Consider the following 21,208-nt stretch of genomic DNA (forward strand, 5'->3'; position numbering starts at 1 on the left):
CATATATCTAGTCGGGAGTGGTGCTGACTGAAAACAGATGATTTGGAGCGATTCGCGCGCCATATGTTGGTCATTCTAAGGAGTTATTGAACTACCCTCGTATGTTTAATTTAGACAATATTGAACAACTATATTACAATATTTTCTTAAATATGTCCCAAAAGCACATAAATTTGCATAATAATTCAAACAAATTTTTATTTTATCTTATTATACTTAAAATGCAGTGCATATTAGGTAAAAATAATGTGGATACTATATTAAATTCAATTTAAACCGCTTCAAATTCCTAACTTTAAAAGTAAATATATTTGCAGTTTCAACAAGACGGATGAATTCTTAACCAAAATGTTGAATTTTCAATCGAAACGATTAATTTTATACCCCAAAAATACGACTTTTCAACAAAAACAAGAACCAAACAGTTGAATTTTCAAATAAAAGCGATCAATTTTAAGCCAAACGAGTTTAACATTTAATCGAGTAGTTTTATTTTCAAGCAAAAATATGAATTTTCAACTTAGATGATGACTCACAATACTTAAATTTTTAAATGAAAGAGATCAATTCTCAACCAATCATCAAATAATTATATTTACATTTGAAAAAAATTATTGATTTTCGGCTTAAAAAATTAATATTCAAGCAAAGAGATGAATTTCCAACTAAAATAATTCTTCATCATAATGAATCTTTAACTGGAATAGTTGAATTTTCAACCAGGAAGGTTAGTGTCTATCAAAAAGGCGATTTTTTAATACAATATTTAAATTTTCATTAAAAAAAAAATTAATTTTAAACAACGAAAAAACATATTTTCAGTAGAATAGCTCAATTTTCAACCAAAGAACTAATGTTCAATTCAAATCATGAATTGTCAATCAACAAAATTAATTTTTAACAAAAGACTTTAATTCTCAACCCAGTAATTAAATTTTCATTCCAAAAAAGATGAATTCGGAAAGAGCAATATAGTAGTTGGTATTTAAACCAAAAAATTTTTAATCAGTAACAGTTGAATTTAACAAAAAAAGACGAATTTTCGACATGAATTGATTTTCAACTAAGAAAGATTTTTCGGTCAAGAGAGAGAAGTCAATTGCAAAGTACACTCCATAGGTCCAAATGTGAACACCTCGAATTTCTTGAAAATCTATATTTGTAGTTTTTCAAAGTTTTGCTTACAAAATTCTACACAAAATTATGAATAAATACTATTTTTTAAAAGAAAAAATTATGAAAATGTAGAATAACAAAACAAAATCTTAATTTTTTATAGTTTTTTTTATGTGTAGATAATTACATATTTCTACAAAGACTTATGAATACTTATCTTTCACAAAAGATAACAGAATTATTTCAAAGATTTTACAAATGCAAAAAAAAGTTTCTTATAATTTGTTCTGAGAAAATAAAAAATTTGTACAGACAATTATAAAGAGCTGCTATTTTCTACGGAAAAATTGGAAAATATACAACCGCATAACAAAAGTTTAGTTTTTCATAATTTTGATAGATTTTTTTACAGGAAATTATGAATTTCTACAAAAAATAAAAATAGTTTTTATTTTCAAAAGCTCTTTGTATTTTTTTAAATAGTTTTTCTTACAAAATTATACATTTCTACTCATAATTATAAATAAATATAATTGTCTATGAATAAATAGAAACGTTTACGATTCAAAAATGAAGGTTTCCTTTTTTATATTTTTGAATGGGCCTGTGTGAAAAATTAAGAATTTCTACAAAAATAACGAAAGTTTGCAAAAAAAAAATATATTTGAAGGGTGTCACTTAAAAATTCTCTAAAATTGTACCAAACGTTGTATAATTTCAATAAATTTAAGGAAAAATAAAGATTTTTGAAAATTTCGAACCAAAAACTTAGAAGCTTTTTAAGCATTGTGAAAGGTTTCAAGAGAATAAAAAATTATTTTAAAAATATTTAGTTAAAAGGAAGTCTAAAAAGAATTCAAAAAATTCTAAAAGATGTTCAAAATTCTACAAAAGAATCTTGAAGATTTCAAGGCTTTTCTTTTAAATTGCAGAATTAAAAAAAATGGAGAAAAAGTTCAAATAATTTTAAAACATATTTAGAAGTTTTCAAACAATTTTAACATCATTTATAATTTGGAAAGATTTCAATAAGCTTAGAACAAAATATAGATTATTGAAGATTTCAAATAAAATTTTCAAGATTTTTAAAAAGATTATGTAAGGTTTCAAGATGAAAAAAAGTCTTAAGATTCCTGAGCAAGACAAGATTAGACAAAATTTTTTATGATTCTTTGAAGAGATTAAAAATATTTGAAAACTTTGAAATATTCCCGAAAATTTATTAATTTTTTTTTAACGTTTTCCAAGCGCCGATCAGTCCTAAATATCTAATCAACTGATTCCAAACCTTACTTAAATTTAATAAAATCCTGTAAAATGGAGAACAAAATTTAGAAATTTTCTAGATACTTTTTCGAAATATCAGAAAACTTAAGAAATCGTTTTAAAAATTCATCTCTTTTGGTAGAAATGGTATCTTTTTTTATCTCATCATTTTTATTAAAACTTCAATTGTTTGGTTCAAAATTAAAATATTTTAGTTTTAATACCAACTATTATATTATTCGTTGAGAAAGTCTTCTATTTTATTGAAAGTTATTCTTTTTTGACCAAAAATGAATCTTCTTGGTAGAAAATTAATCGTCTTGTTTGAGAATTCAACTAGTTTGTTGAAAATTCGAGTTTTTTTTAAGGCAACTGTTTTTTATTTTAAAATAAAATCGTTTTCTATTGAAATAAGTACTACCTATTACATTTTGTAATAGAAAACACGTATTTTTTATTAAACTGTTTTTTATTTCAAATTAAAATCTGTTTGTACTGAAATAACTATCAAGTTTTTTCTTGGATATCCGTCTTTTTAATTTAAAAATTCATCCCTTTTTGTAGAAAGTTAATCTTTTTTTATTACAATGTCAACTGTTTGATTAAAAATTAAAATCGTTTTTTGGCTGAGAAATCAACTATTCCGTTATAAATTTGTAATTTTTTAGATGAATTCAAATATTTTCAATTTAGAATGAAAATCTTGTTTAGTTTTAATATCAAATGTTATATATTTCGTTGAGAATTCAACATTTCATTTCAAAACACATCTCTTTGGTTAAAAATGTAACTATTTTTTTAAACATTAGTTTCTTTGGCAGAAAATTAATTTTCTTGACTGAAAATCCGTCTTGTTGCCTGGGAATTAAACTATTTTGTAGAAAATTCGTTTTTTTTTTTTAACTCAACTCTTTTTTTTATTTAAAATTAAAATCTTTTTGATATAACCTTAGAATATTAAAATTAAAAATTACTTAGAAAAACTACACTCGCGTGTAGCGCACGATTGATTATGCTATCTTGATTTAAAATCTGTTCTCACTGACCTCTCTGAAAGACTCATACAAGGATCAAGTTTTTCCACTTTTTCTAATAATTGAAGAATGTCATTGGCGTTTTCCACCCTTTGAAAGTCTGATAAGTTTACTTCCTTTTCTCTCATGTAAATCTAAATGCAGGAATAAAGAATAACTTTAAACAAAATTTTAGTTTTAGTATGATAATAACTTAAAAAAATCGAATTTATTGTCAACGTACTTAAACTGAATGTCTGGGCTCAGCAGAATTCTGAAATCACTTTCCTTTAAGATATTTTCATCTAAACGAGGGTGGAATGGTTGAATGCCTGGTGGAACAAATTTTGTATCCTCTTGGAAGATTGGTGGGTAAACAAATTTTGGAACAGCTCCTTTTCTCAATTGAACTCGATCTCTTTTGAAACGACATTCTGTTCCATCCGGCATTTTAGTTACAAAATCTCTCAATACATTTTCTTCTTCAAAGTGCAGATCACAGATTACGTAATCTTTTTCGAGAACACTTCCCGCAGGCATAGCGTTCCTCCATGACTGCATCACTTCCACCTATCTTGAAGAAATGCTTATTTTTGCGGTTTATTTTGATGACAAATTTATCTGTCTTAAGAATCCGAAGAAGCTTTCATTATTTATATTTCAAATTAAGCAAATACTGCTAAAGAAATTAATTGAATGATAAATAAGTGCCAAGGGGTTCACGACTCGATTTTTGATTGTGCGACAGATTTCACAAAAATTAAAAGCATCCACAAAGATTTCAAAAGTTTTTTAAAAATTACACAAATATTTCGCAGATTGCAAAGTATAAAGATTTGAATAATTTCAAAAGTATTTCACAAAGATTTCAATAATTTGAAAAAGTTTAACGAAATTCCACAACGATTTCAAAAATTATACAACCACCAACGATTAGATTTTTTTTACAAATTCTACAAAGATAACCAAAATATTTCAAAGATTAAAAATTAAAGCATTTCAAAAAATTTAAAAGATTTTAATGTCGAAGAGATTATAAAAAATCCAAAAAGATTTGAAAAATTCTACAATGATTACACAAATATTTTCTACATTTCAAAGATTTCACACAAATTTAAACAAATCCTTCGGGTTAAAAAGATTTCACAAAGAATAAGAAAGTTCGACCAAGATTATTCAAATACTTTAAATATTTTAAAAGAATTCACAAATAGTAAAATAAAATTGCACAAAGATTCCACAAAGTACTGAAAAATCGCATCATGATTTCAAAATCTTTTTAAATTTCATACAGATTTATAAAATCCCACAAAATTCCACAAATATTTCAAAGATTTCACACACACTTCAAAGGCTTTGGAAATCACACAAATATTTTTTTATTTTTTCTGAAATTTTACATTTTTTGCTCACTTTTCGATTAGATTAATGTAATCATTAATTTAAGTTAACAACTTTAATTGTTTGAAGACTTTATTATTTTTAATTTAATTTTTTTAAATAATACTAGAAAGTTGCCAATTTTTCTGAAATATTAAAATTTTGTTGAGAGTTTGTACGAAATATTTGGCATAATGACGCGACTTTTTTCTTAAGAGGATTAAAGCAATATTTTAACGCCAATTTTCACTAAAACCTGTAACTTAATTGGTTTCAATTCACCTGACCCTAAAGTCAATGATTTACATCAACAATTTCTACAAAATAAATGATAGAAGTTAAAAAAATTATTTCTGCTGAATTCAACTGATTATTGCCTCGCTCTGATAAAATAACTCTATTCCAAGAGAAAATTAATGAAATCAATAATTAATTGTTTAAAAAACCTATGGGCATATTTTATGAATTAGAAACAATTTGTATTTTAAAACCCCGCAAAAAATCATAATTAGCATCAAAAACTCTTAAACCACAATAGCACATCCATGGGGTTTTTTTGAAATCCTAAAAAACAGATATGGTGGGCCTCAAACACCATTAAAGTAAAAAATACATTACAAAAAATTACAACTTAAAACTTGAATTATAAAGAAAAAACATTTTTAATAAAGAACGTATTTACTCAGGGACTGTTAAAAATTAAATATATATAATAATATATATTAAAATATAAATTAAATATATACTTTTTTTTAATCAGTACTTAAGCTTGGGTTTTAATTAAATGATGATGGCATGCTTTTAAACATAAACAAATTTTAAGATTTTAAGCTTGTGCAACCTCTTAATATCATTTTTTTAAAATAAAATACACACTTTTTTGTATATTTGAAAAAATTTAGGGGCTATATGTGAGAAAATTCGAGAAAAAAATCTACTGCATTTTTGGACCACCCTCCGAATTCCTACATGCATTAATTTACAAAATATTACTAACTGTTCTAGCCGCGAACAAATGTCGCTCCTCTGGTCTATTTTCTTTTTTCACATTGTAGCGTGCCGATTTGCATCCATTGGCCAAACATACATGACGCATTGTACCTATTTTATAATTAGTAAATTATAAATAATATTTCAAATCGTATATATTAAATTTAAAGGTTAGATTTTTATAAATATAAATCAATCAAAACATAATGAGAAAGCGTTTAAGTCAAAAAATACTTGTTTATACTTTTTTCTCACGTTTTACCAATTGCACAAGCAATATTGACAAATCAATGTCCGATGAGACGAGTTATTACTCTTGTGATTTATATTTATTTGTAAAACAGACAAAATAATCTCTGTTGTTACTGTTTTATATTGTTGCAGTTAAGACTTTTCCTGAAAGAGCCGCTAGTATCGCATGGCATCGTAACCGGAAGTGCGTATCCGATAGACAGGCGTTCACGTAGAATTTAGTCTAATTTCACTCATGCATAACCTCAAAAAGTCAGCTAATGATGTCGATGATGTTTTTATGAACAATTAACAACAAAACATAAACAGCTGGAATCTTTTGATATTGTGGTTACAGAAAACCTCTAAAAAATGGAGGTATGTATTTTCTGAGTCTTTTACATCAGGTACTATCATTTGTATTTTAACATATTTATGAAATAAGCAAGTAATTCCTTTTAGTTTCCAAACTACAATACGGAGATGTGATAATTTTTTCTTGTTGATTATGAAATTTTTTATCTGCAATTAATTGTTAGTTCGGATTGATATATTATTTAATTAATAATAATAAATATTTAATTATAAATTTCAAAAAGGAAAAGATGATTGATTTTATGACAAAAGTATTCGTGTTTTTTATTATAAGACATGCTTTCCTCAATTTTTATTTATAATGACTAAATTGTAAATTATTGAATTTCCTAATATATAATTCTAAAGTGATTCAAATATTATCTTATACAATAAAACTGGTTGAACGAAATTATCGAAAATCTCGCACTCATTGTTTTACAACTGATTGGGTGCATACAGCGTGAACATGACTTTAAGTGGCTATTTTCAGTGTACTCTTTTGAATTTTCTGGAATTTTAAATCACAATTACCAAATGAAAAATTTTAATTCTGAAAGTTTATTTCTAAGAGCGAAAATTTAAACGATTCTTTAATAATAAATGCAACAATTCTGTTCTCAACTTTTTGTCGAAATATTTAAAAAATGATAAAATGATTCTTTTCATAACTCCTGCACTTTATTCAATGAGATCATAGTTTTTTTATCTATTAATAAAGAGTAACAACAATTTATACAATAAATTTAGTAAATCAAAATGTGGAAGAAAGTAATTTTATTTGAAGATTAAATTTATTTCTGAGAGTTTCTAAACATTTTTCAATAAAACAGAAAAGTTTAATTGCAATTGTTTTTTAATATTGGGAAATAGGGTAAGAGCATCAATTCTTGACCCCCCCCCCTCCCCCATTGTTGGCACCCATCTCTAATTTCGTTGATAATACATTTTTTAAACCATTTTTTGCCTTAATTAAATTAATAATACACACTATTATTTTTACATATAATGCTTGTATTAATTACCCAGTACAATAAAATGTTTATCCAATATAAAATAAATTTACTTCTTCGTTTTTGGCATGCCAATAATTGTGCTAAGGTGTCAAGAACTGGTGCTCTTGTCCTGCTTCTGTTCTTAACATTTTGCTACCACACTATGATATGTAAATTTTTTCAAACTTCAAAAGAGATGAGAAAAATGAAATTATGGGAAAAGGTTATAATATGAACAAGTATCTTGAAGACTGAGACCAATTTAACAAAATTTTCAGGATTAAAAAAAGTATAAAAACTCAATTATTTCAAAATATATTTCGAAGTTTTAAAAGGTTTGAAAATACTCAAAATTAATTTTAAATTTTAAAATATTTCAAAATTCGTTAAACAAGATGTGAATTCTTGAAGATTTTAAAGTTTTTTAAGATGATAAATTTTTTTCGTAAGATGCAAGGAGAAATTTAGATTGATTTTTTATTTTGAAAAATTTATTTTAATAAAATATTTTAAAATATTTCAAATGATTTTTAAAAATTTCTGAATTGTGCGTAGAACTTAAAATATTTGAATAAAAAATACTTATTTTTAAGACTTCTTATGCAGTTCTGTTGCATAATTTGATTTGTTTTCAGTTTAAATTTTTAAAGATTCCTTTCTAAAAGATTGCAAATAACTTTAAACAAATAGTAGATTTCTAAAGATTTTTAAATTTGATTTTTTTTATATTTTGATTTCTAGCAATATTTAAAGTGATTCCTCATTTTGAAAAATTAATTTCAAGAGAATATTTAAAAAATATTTCAAAATAATTCTTTAAACAAAGACAATTTTTTGGATAATTGGAGTCAGTTTTAAGATATTTGGCAATTTTTGATCTATGAAAGTTATATTTATATGACAAATAAAGAAAATAAAGAAATAGATATTTAATATTTGTATTTTGTATTCCTTTTTTTTCCTTCAAATTATAATTTGCCTACACTTTCTTTCATTCTAGGCTGCACATTTTTTTTGTTAAACATTCAAAAATTTTGTTGATCATTTTTGTTTTTGGTTTGAAAATTCATCTATTTTCGTTTAATTATAAATTATTATATTTTTTGTGAAGATTAATCATTTTAGTCTAAAATTAATCTCTTTCCTTGAAAATATAACCATTTCTTTGAAAATTTGACTTTTTTGCCAAGAAATTAATATTCTCGGTTGAAAATTCATCTTTTGGTTTCTGATTTAAAATTAAAAAGTCATTTTAGATTGAAATATAAATTTTTTTTGAGAATCAATCTTTTTTGGTTGAAAATGCAACTATTCGGTAAAATGTTGAAGCATATTGTTAAAGTGATTTGTTTTTATTGAATTTTCATGATTTTCGTTAAAATTTTTGATTTTAGAAAATTAATCTGCTTGATAACAAATTTATGAGATGATTGAAAATTTAATTATTTAGTTAAAAGTTAATTTTATTAGGAAAATTCATATTTTCGGGTTAAAAATTGAACTTCTAATTAGAAAAATCACCTCTTTAGGAAAGTTTTTATGTTTTTTACATAAAAATATATTTGGTTGAAAGTTAATACTTTTTGGTTGAGGATTCAACTATTTTGTTCAAAGTTTGCATTTTTTTGTCAATTAAACTATTTTATATTTTAAATAAAAATATTTTTAGATTAAAATGTCAACTGCGACAATTTTTGTTGAGAATGAATCCTTTTTTTGTGTAAAAATTCAACTATTTGGTTAAATATTAACTTTTTTTATTAAAATTTTGATTTTTGATTGTTATTCGAAAATTTATCTTGGTTGCAAAATAATGTTTTGTGACATTTTGATTAGAAATATCTGCAATCTTCAAAACAAATTTTGAATTTTCTCAAGAAACGTAGGAAAATGATATTTATATGACCTTAAAAATGAATAAACTTTACAAATAAATTGTTATTCTCAATTTTTGGTTTGCATGACAAATTATTTTCCTCCTCAAATCGTTAATCTATGCACCCGAGTGGCTTATTTTGTTTGAGAAATTGTTTATAAAATTTACTGAAGAAATAATAGCGATATTCATTACTTGAAAATATTTTTCCAGAAAATAATTTAGGAAGATCATAATAAACAAAATAAATTACAGGAACAAGATATACCAATCGACATAAATTCCGGCAAGTTATTAGAATGGTTAACGAATAGAAGGCACTGCAATAAAGATTGGCAGACAAATATCCTGACGATTAGAGAAAAAATTAACACTGCAATCCAGGATATGCCAGTTCACGAAGAAATAGCAAAGCTTCTTTCTGGAACTCGTACGTGCAGATTCTAAATCTCTGTGATAAATAAATTTTTCACATTTATATTCTTTCCCCTATTCTTTTGCAGATATAAACTTTTTCCATTGTAAGAAAATAGTTGAAATTCTCAAAGAGACAGAAGCAGATACAAAAAATTTATTTGGTCGCTACGGTTCTCAGCGAATGAAGGATTGGCAGGAAATTGTCAAGTTGTACGAAAAAGATAATTTATATCTTGCTGAAGCTTCGCAAATGTTAATTAGGAATATAAACTTCGAAGTTCCCGGATTTAAAAAGCAAATTCAAAAGTTGGAGCAAATGCAAAACGTAATAACAAAATAACACTGAAAAACTAATGTGAAGTTCTTGTGCTTATATTATAAAACTAAATATTTTTTCAGGAATTGGAGAAAAAGGAAGTGGATTATAAGAAATCTGAAAACTTAGCCCATTCCGAATTTAATATGATTTGCAAACAGTTAGGAATAAGTGGTAATCAGATTAAGAAAGAATTGGTTGAACGGGTAAAAGAGTTGCCAGATATTTATCAAAGTGTAGCTAAAAAGACGAAGTCGATAGGAAATGTTGTTGAATTTTACAATGCATTTGTTGAATACACGCTTGGAAGATCACACAATGGCGGTTGTGTTCCAATAGTGAATTACGTAATTGGTAAGTTGATATATTTATTCCCTAAAGTTACTTATTTTAATACACTCTAGCAGTAAAAATTAAACAATATAACTTTAAAAATTAAATAGATAATGACAATTAATACAACTTAACATTTTTTTAAAGAAAAGGGCAACACAACAACTTATGAATGGACATATGGCGAAGCTCCTTTATCTATTGTCGAGTCACCATTGGATATTAGTCTCGACGATGATGAAAGACAATTCGATGATACTGTAAGTTATAATCTCTTTAAAATTTACAGCCAAACCTTTAAAGAACCGTAAAAAATATTTCTACCCCCTCCCCTCTTACTGTACGTAATTGATGGTTTTTAGAAATAATAAAATATAGGGCTTGAAATTAATGGAAATTTGTTATATTTAAGATAATACATGTTTTGCAGGGTGAGAAGTTCATTTTCAAAAGTCCCTGGTTTTTCCTTCACTTTTCCCTGACCATTCACATTCAAATACCAGCATTTTAATCATGTAATATTTTTAGCCTAAGCTTTTTTAAACAAAGAAAACGACTTTTTTATCGTGAAAGATGATATTTGAAACAAAATACTTGGATTTTTAGAAAAAAATTAATCTTTGACATTTGCATTAAAATGCAAGAAGGCTGAAATTTGAAAACCTGAAATTGTCAGCAAATTTTTATGTAACTGGAAAACTTTAGAAATGTTATGTAATTTTTTCGAGAGCATGCTTATAGTTATATGCAATATAAAATTTACTGTCAATGATTCTTTATTTGTAAACCTAGCTTTTTTTTAAATTAATTTTTAACTGAAAAAATATAACATTTGAATATTCCATCACTGTAGTCAAAAATTCTCATCTCTCTTTGGTTGATCATTAATTTTTGTTACTAAAAATGTTACTATTTAATTTTTAGTTGAAAATAAATTTTTTTTAAATGAAAGTTCAATTATTATAGATAAAAATTATTCATTGAAATTTAAAGCTAATCTTTTTGGATTAAAATTTAACTATTCCAGTTGAGGATTAATCATTTCAGTTGAAAATTCATCACTTCGTTTGAAAATGTAACTATTTTTTGGAAATTTGTTTTTTTTTTTTTTTTGATTGAAAACTGCTGTTTTTTTTACTATAAATATAACTATTTCAATTGAATGTTCCACCAATTTAATTAAAAACTCATCTTTTTGGTAGAAATTTCTTTTTGCGAAAAGATTAACTTCAATTTTTGCTTCTGGTATAAATTAGTCTTTTTTAATTGAAAATTTAACTACTTCAATTGAAGATTCATAAGTTTAGTGGAAAATTCATCACTTAGTTTGAAGATGTAACTATTTTTTAAATCATTAATGCTTGTTAAACATTATTTTAATTTATGACTGAAAATGTAACTATATTCCAATTGAATATTCAATCATTTTAGTTTTGAAAATTCATTCGTTTGGTTTTAATATAGTACCCAAATTAATTTTGCCTAAATATGCATTGAAATTTAAGTATAAAAAGATCAAATAAAAATTTGTTTGAATTATTTAAATTCATGGAATTTAGACACGTTAGGACTTTAGTATTACTTAATTATTTAATTAATTGCTTTGCTATTATATTTAAGGGATTAGAGAGATTAAGTTTATACGTGGAAAAAAACCTGGAATTGTCAGGGATTTTTTTCCCAGGACTTGAGTGGCTACCCTGATAATTAACATTAAATAAAACTTGAACAATCATCGATAAACTTCAAGGTGAATTTTTGAATTGATGCGAATTAATTTTTTCACTGATGAAAATAATTTAATTTTTATTACAGAATAAAAAAAATTATAATAATTATATTGAGAATTGCTCAAAATTCAAGAATGATTGAAAAGCCTTTTACATTTCCTGGTGTAAATAATTTGTATGAATTTGAACGAAAGCTTTAATGAATATCTATAGAAATTTCTAAGATTTACTGCGAAAACATCAATTATTTTTTATGAAAATTTCTACGATTTTTTAATGCATTTCGGACGTGGGTGATTTTTTTGTAGGAACGATTTTGGGATAATTTTTTGTGATATATCTTAATTCAATTTAATTAACACAATACATCAAAAGTTTTCAAGTATCTCTCAGCCTTTTTAAAGATTTAAAAAATGTGAGGAAATCTGAATACTCTGGAAAAATTTTTAATAAAAAATCAAATCTTCATTTTAGAGTCGTCGATGTTTCGATTTTTTCTTAGAAAATGGTATTTATGTCGAATTGTGTGTAAAAATATCTAATTTTATAAAAAATTCGTTACCTTTTGTAGAAATTCGTAATTTTCTACAAAAAGCTATTAAGAATTATGAAAAACTAAACCTTCATTTTAGGGTTTTTGATTTTCTCATCTTTTCATAGACAATTTTGTATAGCTTTTCATAATTGTGTATAGAAGTTTTTTATTTTCTAAAAAGAATATTTGAAAAACTGCATCTTGTTTTCCAGATGTTTCTTATTTTACACTGCCGTGCAAAATTTTAGGCCACCCCTTTTTTTATGACTGAACAAATTCTCTTAATTTTAATTATACCAGAGCTAAGAAAATTTCTCTTTAAAAGGTTCATTGTTTTCGAAATTCTGTATAAAATAAGCCCAAGGTGAAGCCAATTTGCCTAGTTTTTATTTAGATATTGCAAAATAATGTAAATTTCAATGTTTTCTTAAATTTTCAATAACTTCCGAAATAGTCAAGATTTTTCAATGTTATTGGACTCATTTTGAAGCTTTTTCACCCTATCATAACATATGATTATAAGTCGTAAAAATTTTCTTTTTGAATTCCAAGAACTTGAAGTTGTAACAAAAAGGTTGAAAAAATTGCAGTATTATTTTTGTAAAATATACGAAACATATAATCATGAACTTTCTATGTAATTTCCTTTAAAAAAAAAAATATATATATATATAGCTTTTATTCTGATTTGCCTACAGATAAGATGTTTTCAAATTTTTCCGACCTTTTTATTACAATTTCAAGTTCTTGTAATTCGGAAAGGATTTTTTTTTACAATTTATACTCGTAAACTGTTGTGATACAATGAAAAAGTAGCTTCAAAATGAGCCCAAGAACATTGAAAAATGTTGATTATTTCGGAAGTTATTGAAAATTCATAAAAAAGTTCACCATATAGAACTATTACAAAATCTATAATTTTGTACGACCATCTCTAAAAACGACGTTTTCATAGAACTTTGTTGTCTGCCTTAGAAAGGTTTGCATTGAGGTGCCCAAAAATGTGTGATTTTGAACTTTTTTCAACACTACCTTCTAAATTTGTTCTTTTAGTGGAAAAAGTATTTGGATTTTCTACCAACATAATTTCCAAGCCAAAAAGACAAATTTTCTTTAAAATGGTTGAATTTTCAAGCCGAATATTTGAAAAATGCTATAGAATAATAAAGTCCCTAAATACCTTCATATTCAATTTTCTATAAATAACTTACTTTTTCAGGTAAATGTTAGCTAAAAATAAGTTTTAAAATACTATAAAAATCTCTAAATTATAAAAAGTGTGTATTTTTAAAGTTCAAGATTTTTTTTCGGTAATCCAGCACAAATATTCCTAATTTATTCCTTATGTGGAATATTTTCCTTATACTGTAGAAGAAATCCTCTGATTATTCTCAGTTATTACAGATAAATAAAATGTTGAGGGGTCATTTTAGACCATTAATTGTAGTGGAAATTATCAATTTTCGTATTCTAGGCCCGATAATATCTTAAATTTGTTTTTTCATCAAAAGGACTTTTTCCTCAATAAATAACAAATACTTTCTAGGGGTAAAAGAATTTTCTAGCTTTGAATTTGTATTTAAACAAAATGGAAAACTAAGAAAATTAATTTTCAGACCTTAAACAGAAAATAAAATAGTTCTCAAAATCCGTAAATTTTTTAAAATAGAAGAAAATTTACTGGATTTAATAAAAAGTAAATCTTAAAAATCAGGAAATTTCATGGAATTTTAAAACCAGATTGCTGTAGAATTTCTATTAATTTTATATTGAAACAGCGTAAATTTCGATTAATTGATAGATTCTTCAAATAATTCTTTAAAATCTGTTAAAATAGTTTAAAATATTTCAGAATATCAAAAACTCGGTGAAGTAATCGAAGGTCCTATAAAATCCCTTAAATTATGTGAAATTCTGTTAAATCCCTTGAAGTCTTTAAAAATGCTAAAAAATTCCTTGACATTCCTTAAAATTTTTAGATTCTCTTGAAATTGTTAAAAATCATTTAAAATCCTTTGAAATGTCTTGAAATAAAATGTATTCTATTACCTAAAGATCTCTAAAAATTAATTGTGATCCCTTAAAAGCATTTGAAGACCCTTCAGTGTACATTAAATTGTTGTTATTTATTAAATTTCTATAAAAAAAAGAACCATACAAAATTCTAGAAATCTTTGATATCCTTGGAGGTTAAAAAAAAGTCAATCTCGTGAAACTTCTTAAAATGATTGGAGGTCCTATAAAATCCTTTAAATCTTGTTAAATTCTTTGAAATCCCTTGACATTTTTGGAAATTCTACAAAGTTCTTTGATATCCCTTGAAACTTTCGAAACCTGTAGAAATTTGTAGGAATAAAACTGATTCTATTCGCTAAAGTTCTCTAAAAATCCATTGCAATCCCATAAAATCATTTGAAATCCCTTCAATGTAGATCAAATTACACTTTTTCGTTAAATTAAAAAAAAAGACTGTTCAAATTTTTAGAAATCTTTGAAATCCTTGGTGATTCAAAAAAACAATTTTATTTTTGTGCAACTTCTTAAAATACCTTCAAATATCTTGAATACGTTGAAATCCCTTGAAGTCTTTGAAATCGTTAGGAATTCTTTGAATTTTGACTTCATTACATTTATTTTCCAAAGTTCTCTACAGAACTGTTAACATATTTGGAAACCCTACCTAATTCTTTAAAATCCCGTGGAGTTTTTTAAATGTATCTTTAAATTCTGTCGAACTTTGTTTAAAAAAAACTTACAATCTTTAAAATCTTTTAAAATCCTGTAAATCCTTTGAAATATATTGATTCCCTATAAAATATCCTGAATCTTGTGAATTTATTTGACATCCCTTGACATTTTTGGAAATGCTACAAAGATCTTTGATAGCCCTTGAGATTTTCTATACTTGTAGAAGATGTTTCCATTGACAGAAAATGTATTCTATTTACTAAAATTCTCCAAACTTAATTGAAATCCCGTAAAATCATTTGAAATTCCTTAAGTATAAATCAAATTACACTTATTGATTAAATATCTCTAAAAGAGGACCGTCCTAATTTCCAGAAATATTTGATTGAAATTTTTTAAAAATAATTTCAAATATTTAAAATCTTTTATGATCATATAAATCTTTTGAAATAATTGGAGGCCCTATAAGATCCCTTAAATTTGGTAAAATTCTTTTAAATACCTTGAAATCTTTCAAAATTCCTTGACATTTCTTGAAATTTTTTAAATCTCTTGAAAATCTTAAAAATCCTTTGAAATTATGTTAATTCCTTCATGCTCCTAGAAATGTTTGAAATCCGTAGAAATCTCTTGAAATTAAAATTATTCTATTCCCTAAAGTTCTCTAAAAATTAATTGAAATCCCTTAATTATGAATGAAATTGCACTTATTCGTTAAATTTGTCTAAAAAAAGGACCGTTAAAATTTTTAGAAATCTTTGGCATCCTTCGAGACTAAAAAAATGAATATTATAAAACTTCTTGAAATACCTTAAAGTACCTTGAATGCGTTAAAATCCCTTGAAATCTTCGAAATACCTTAAAATCCACCATTAAACATTTGGATATCCTACCAAATTCTTTGAAACCCCTTGGAGTTTCCGAAATATCTTGAAATTCTTTGGAATTTTTTTAAATAGCTTCAAATAGTTCCAAATCTTTTAAAATCCTCTAAATTCTTTGAAATAATTGGAGGCCCTATAAAACCCCTGAAATCCGGTGAAATTCTTTGAAATTTCTTGACATTTTTGGAAACGCTACAAAATTCTTCAAAATTCCTTGAAATCTTTGAAACCAGACTTCTATAGCAGCTCTATTAATTCTATATTGAATCCGTGTAATTTCTATTAACTAGCAGATCGATTTTGGTGACAACTCAGTGGAAGGTGTCAATATTAGTGGATTGGATTTGAATGATACGATTGATTTTGGAGATGTGAGTTTGGAAGAGGGGGAAATAGATTGGGGCGATGTGAACATAGACCAAATTGTGGAGGGTGAAATCGACTATAATATTTCACTCGAATCTGGAATTGTCGTCGAAGCTGATGGAAATGACGGAGGAGTCGCAACTGGAAAGGAAGCTTTGACAATTTTGGATAATCCGTCGACAAGAAACGATTTTATTGATCAGCTTTTTGAGCTTGAGGCCTTTTTGAAATTAAGACTCTACGAGTTTAAAGGAGATAATAGCAAGAATCTTCTAAGCATGAGTCAAATGCAAGAAGCCTCTTCAATTCTGCAACTTGCTACTTTAGACAGCACCCAAAATATGCTGGACAATGTGCAAATCATACTCTCGGAAATTTTGGATTCGAGAGTGCAACATCTTCATAACATCAAGCATTCGCCAAGGTAATTTTATAAAAAGATGGAATTTCATTAAAAATAAAAATGTCCCTTGGAAATAAATAATAATAATAATACTTTAATCTTCCAGATATGTCGATGCTCTGACTGCAACTTTGAAACAAAAACTTGCACTGGTCGAGAAAATGAAGTCCTTGCAAACAGTGACGAGGGAAAAAAGGGACGTAACGAGAAAACAAGTTCTTGAAATTCAACCTGTGTTGAAATTGGTGATACAGAGGACACGCGAACTTCAAAACGAAGTGAGTAAACCAATATCAGACTTCAATCTCTGTACGCTATTCCCCTCCTTTTCAATTTTCGAAAAAATTCCTCTTTTTCCCCTATTTCCAAGAAACTTTCCCTTCTTCTTGTTTTTTTTTTCATGCTTAAATACAAAATGAAATAATAGAATCCAGTAAGAAAATTCAACTGTTTTCAGTTTAAAGTTAATTCTTTTTTATTGAAAAGTCGACTATTATATTTTTTTGTTCAGAATTAATATTTTTTATTGAACATTTTTATTATTTGTTTAAAAAATCAACTGTTTGGCTGGAAATCCATTTTTGTTTGGTTCAAAGTTTAATCTTTTTTGTCCGAAATTTTGTTAAAAATTCAACTATTTGATTAAAAGTTTAATTTTTGTTTAGTCCTCGTATTTATTACTTGAAAGTGCAACTATTTTCTTCTCAATTTTATCAAAAATTCGTGTTTTTAGCAGAAAATTAAGAATTAACTTCAAATTAAATTAAATTGAAATTTTCGTCATTTTTCTTTGCCCTTTTTTATTTTTGTCCAAAAGGGAAATTAGTTATACAAATAACGATTTTTTTAGACCACTCCTGATCTCATCTGGAAATACATAACAATAGCGATTCTGCACAAATAAACTATTCACAAATATTTTTAAAACCATTAAAATCTTTGGACTCTGTTCAGATTCTTAGAAATCCATTGTAAGTTTTTAATAAATATTAAATTAATTAAATTAAATTTATTCCCAAAAGTTTTTTTAGAAATCTCTTGAAATTGATCAGATCCCCTGAAATGTTAAAAATACTTGCAGTTCCTATCAAATCTCTTAAATCTTGTGAAATTATTTTAAATTTCTTAAAATCCTTGGAAAGACCACAAAACTTTATCCTTTGAAATTTGTTAAATCTTTTGAAATTCTTTAGAATTGTTTTAAATAACTTGAAATGTTTAAAATACTAAGAAAGTTTTTTAATTTCCTGCATATCTCTTAAAATTGTTGAAATCCGTAGATATCTCTTAACATAAAATTTATTTTATTTATGAAAATTTGCCATAAGTTTGTTGAAATCCCTTATTTCCATTGCAATATTTGGAAATCGTAAATATTCATTCAACATAAGTAGAAATCACTTGAAACCCCTTTAATACAAATTGAACCAAACTTATTCATTCTCATGAAATCTTTGGAAATGCTACGCAGTTTTTTGGCTTTCTTTGATATTTTTGAAATTATTTTAAATTATATAAGTATATAGTCATAAAAATCTGTTAAAATTTTATTTATTTTTTCAAACTTCTCTAGAAGTCCTTTAAAGTAGGAAATAAAATCTCTGGAAATTCTACAATATTCTTTGAAATCCCTGGAAATTGTCTAAATTCTTTGAAATTCTTTGGAATCTGTAAAATCATGAAATTGTTTGAAATCTTTTAAAATAAATAAAAATATTTTAAAATCTTTAAATTTTGATAAGTTTCTTCATAGCTCTTTGAATTGTTGAAATACGCAGAAATCCCTTGAAATAAAATTTAGTTAATTTCCTAAATTTCTTTAAAATTTGTTGAAATTATTGAAAATCCTTTAAAATAATTAAAGGTCCTATAAAATCCCTTGTAATATTTGGAAATTCTACAAAATTCGTTGGTATCTCTTGAAATCTTTGGAAAAGTTACAAAATCCTTTGGCTTTCCTTAAAATTTCTCATATAAATTAAAATTCCTTAGTATGTTTTAAAATAACTTGAAATATTTAAAGTCCTTCGAAAGTGGGTAAGTTCCTTCGTATCTCTTGAAATTGCTTATATACGTAGAAATCCCTTGAAATATATATTTTTATTCCGTTAAGTTCCCTAGGAATTCATTGAAATTCCTGACAATATTTTTAAATAATTGAAGGTTCTATAAAATCCTTTGAAATTTTGTGAAATTCTACAAAATTCTCGCAAATCCCTTGAAATTTTACGAATTTCTTTGGATTCTTTTAAAATAACTCAAAATCTTTACGATCCTTTGAAATTTTGTAATCCGCCGAAATACTTTGAAATTCGTCGTTAAGTAGATAAATCGATCGTTTTTTGTTTCTCTATTTTTCAATATTCAAAAATTTCAATATTCCAAAACATTTATAAGAAATTCATTATAGGGCCGAATATATTAAAATCAGACAGGGTTCTACACGTGAAAATCGCAAAATCTCTCGGGTACAAAATATGTTGTTTTGAGAAAATTTAGGTAATACGTATTTTACCGATTTTCAAAAAAAAAAAAATTCTTAAAAGTTAGGTGTATTTGAATTGTTTGCTTTGTTTTTTATAAAATCCGAACTTTGTCTTTAAACCTTTAATAATATGTTTGATGCTTGCTAAATAACTTTTTCAGCCTGGGGAATTAGTTTTTCTTACATCGAATGTTCTACTTCCTCTTGGAAACAATTACAGATACGAACAAATGTTAAGATAAAAGTTTTTACGTCTAAAAAAGTTCTGATATATAAGTGTTTGTTATTTTTTTATTAAAATTTTTTAAATATGCTAATAAAATAAAGGTATCTTCTCATCCTCATGCACGCTAAACTATGAAACTATGCAAGATATCGAAAAAGATAAAAAGACATATTTTGTATAACTTTTATATTAACATTTTTTCGTATCTGGCATTATTTCTAAGACGAAGTAGAAAATTCAATTGTAAGAAAAAATAATTCTCTTGCTACGAATGTTATTTATCATGTATCAAACCTACAAAATATTTTCATTCACAAAGGAAATGTAAAAAAAAATTGGCAAATAAATTTAAAGGTGGGTTTTTTGAGAAAATCAATTTTGAATTTTTCCAGAAAACGCTATTATTCTGTTAATTTTAAACTTTTTTTCCATTTTCCGGGGGTTTTAAGAAAAATAATCGTGTTAAAAAAAAAGCAAAGCACAAAATTCAAATACCCATAACTCCTTAGAATTTTTTTATTGCAAATCGGAAAAATAGGAAAATTATTATAGGCCTATACTGAACTTCCTATAATATTTTTTCATAAGGGTTTAGTGAGTTGCCAATCTCTTGAATAGTTTTTAAATTCTGAAAAAACTTTTGCACTTAAACATTTTAGAAAAAAATTTAATGTGTTCTTCGGAAGAATAATTAGATTTGAGTAAATCTTTTCAAATCCTTATTCTAAGATTGGAATCTTTTAGTAGGTCTCAAATTCCCTGAAAAATCTCGTGTAATGTGTTTTCTTTTTCTGCAGATTGAAAAGGACATTTCGAAAAAATACAAGAATAGGATCGTGCATTTGACTGGAGGCGTGAATACTTTGTAAATTGAAGTGCTTCTCTTCTGAAGGTTAAGGGTTCGTTGAATATATATTTTTTTCAAAAGGAAGAGAATGAAACTAAGTTTATGTAAATTCTACGAGCGTATTAGTTAGGTAAGAAAATATATCGCACGATTTATTATAAGTAGATGTCATTTTTTGTACAATTTTCTACGCTCACTAATGGTAACTGACAAAGCGTTTATAAATTATTCTTAAGAATCATCAAGATTTCTTAAAATATTCGTTAGATACGTTAATTTCTCGCGTACGAAGCTTTTAATAAATCATAAAGAGGTTTTGAACGAGTCTCCAGGGTGATGAGGTGCAGACTGCTTTCTTAGCTGGACAGGGAAATCTACTAAGACATTCTGCAAAAGAGCGATCACATTCGCATAATCTCTGAGCACAAGATCCTGATCCTCCCCATTTTCCGTGATCCACGGCTGGAATTAGAAATATAATTTATTTATATTTATTTATTTAGATGGGGAAAAAAGTCAAGTATTTTATTGTTCAAGGAATGTCAAGGAAAAGTCAAGGTTGTGGAAAAAAATCTTGCAAAAGTCAATAAATTCCGGTAAAAGGCGTTGTAAATAATTGTTAAGGAATTTCGAAAATAGAGATTTTCGGCCACCCTGCTACGAGGGTAGTTCAATAAGTCCTTAGAATGAAGTATAAAAACAATTTTTTTGGGGTAAATTTTTTTTTATTTTTCAACATAATCTCCTTGGAGCTCTA

General features: G+C 25.8%; 3 protein-coding genes across 8 annotated transcripts in view; 1 reads left to right on the top strand and 2 right to left on the bottom strand.

Annotated features, from left to right (window-relative positions):
- The window catches only part of LOC117172794 (CDK5 regulatory subunit-associated protein 3), a 29,002-nt gene extending 8,390 nt beyond the window's left edge, over positions 1-20,612 (top strand). The window contains exons 2-9 of one of the 2 annotated variants that reach the window (XM_033361017.1): positions 6,150-6,374; positions 9,477-9,651; positions 9,725-9,963; positions 10,038-10,308; positions 10,435-10,547; positions 16,418-16,914; positions 17,000-17,171; positions 20,402-20,612. In XM_033361017.1, the coding sequence (XP_033216908.1) occupies positions 6,369-6,374; positions 9,477-9,651; positions 9,725-9,963; positions 10,038-10,308; positions 10,435-10,547; positions 16,418-16,914; positions 17,000-17,171; positions 20,402-20,473 (1,545 nt within the window). In that variant the 5' untranslated portion in view covers positions 6,150-6,368 and the 3' untranslated portion in view covers positions 20,474-20,612. Of the gene's footprint in view, positions 1-6,149; positions 6,375-9,476; positions 9,652-9,724; positions 9,964-10,037; positions 10,309-10,434; positions 10,548-16,414; positions 16,915-16,999; positions 17,172-20,401 lie in introns of both variants that reach the window. The other variant, XM_033361016.1, reaches the window with a different exon arrangement.
- Positions 3,442-6,137, bottom strand: LOC117172796. Of its 2 annotated transcripts, none has more exons than XM_033361023.1 (4): positions 6,021-6,137; positions 5,773-5,876; positions 3,640-3,965; positions 3,442-3,550 (listed from the first exon to the last, which is right to left on the bottom strand). In XM_033361023.1, the coding sequence occupies exons 2-4, from the start codon at positions 5,869-5,871 to the stop codon at positions 3,541-3,543; spliced, it is 435 nt and encodes a 144-aa protein (XP_033216914.1). In that variant the 5' UTR covers positions 5,872-5,876; positions 6,021-6,137; the 3' UTR covers positions 3,442-3,540. The 2 variants fall into 2 exon arrangements, with proteins under 2 accessions (XP_033216914.1, XP_033216915.1); XM_033361024.1 differs by having other exon boundaries at positions 3,474-3,573; positions 3,640-3,969.
- Positions 20,613-20,712: 100 nt separating the features above from the next.
- Positions 20,713-21,208, bottom strand: part of LOC117172795 (phospholipase A2) — a 51,882-nt gene continuing 51,386 nt past the window's right edge. For 3 of the 4 annotated variants that reach the window (XM_033361019.1, XM_033361020.1, XM_033361021.1), the window contains one exon: positions 20,747-20,913. In XM_033361019.1, the coding sequence (XP_033216910.1) occupies positions 20,747-20,913 (167 nt within the window). Of the gene's footprint in view, positions 20,914-21,208 lie in introns of all 4 variants that reach the window. The other variant, XM_033361018.1, reaches the window with a different exon arrangement.

The sequence above is a fragment of the Belonocnema kinseyi genome, chromosome 5 (genome assembly GCF_010883055.1).
Source record: "Belonocnema kinseyi isolate 2016_QV_RU_SX_M_011 chromosome 5, B_treatae_v1, whole genome shotgun sequence".
NCBI classification, from domain to species: domain Eukaryota; kingdom Metazoa; phylum Arthropoda; class Insecta; order Hymenoptera; family Cynipidae; genus Belonocnema; species Belonocnema kinseyi.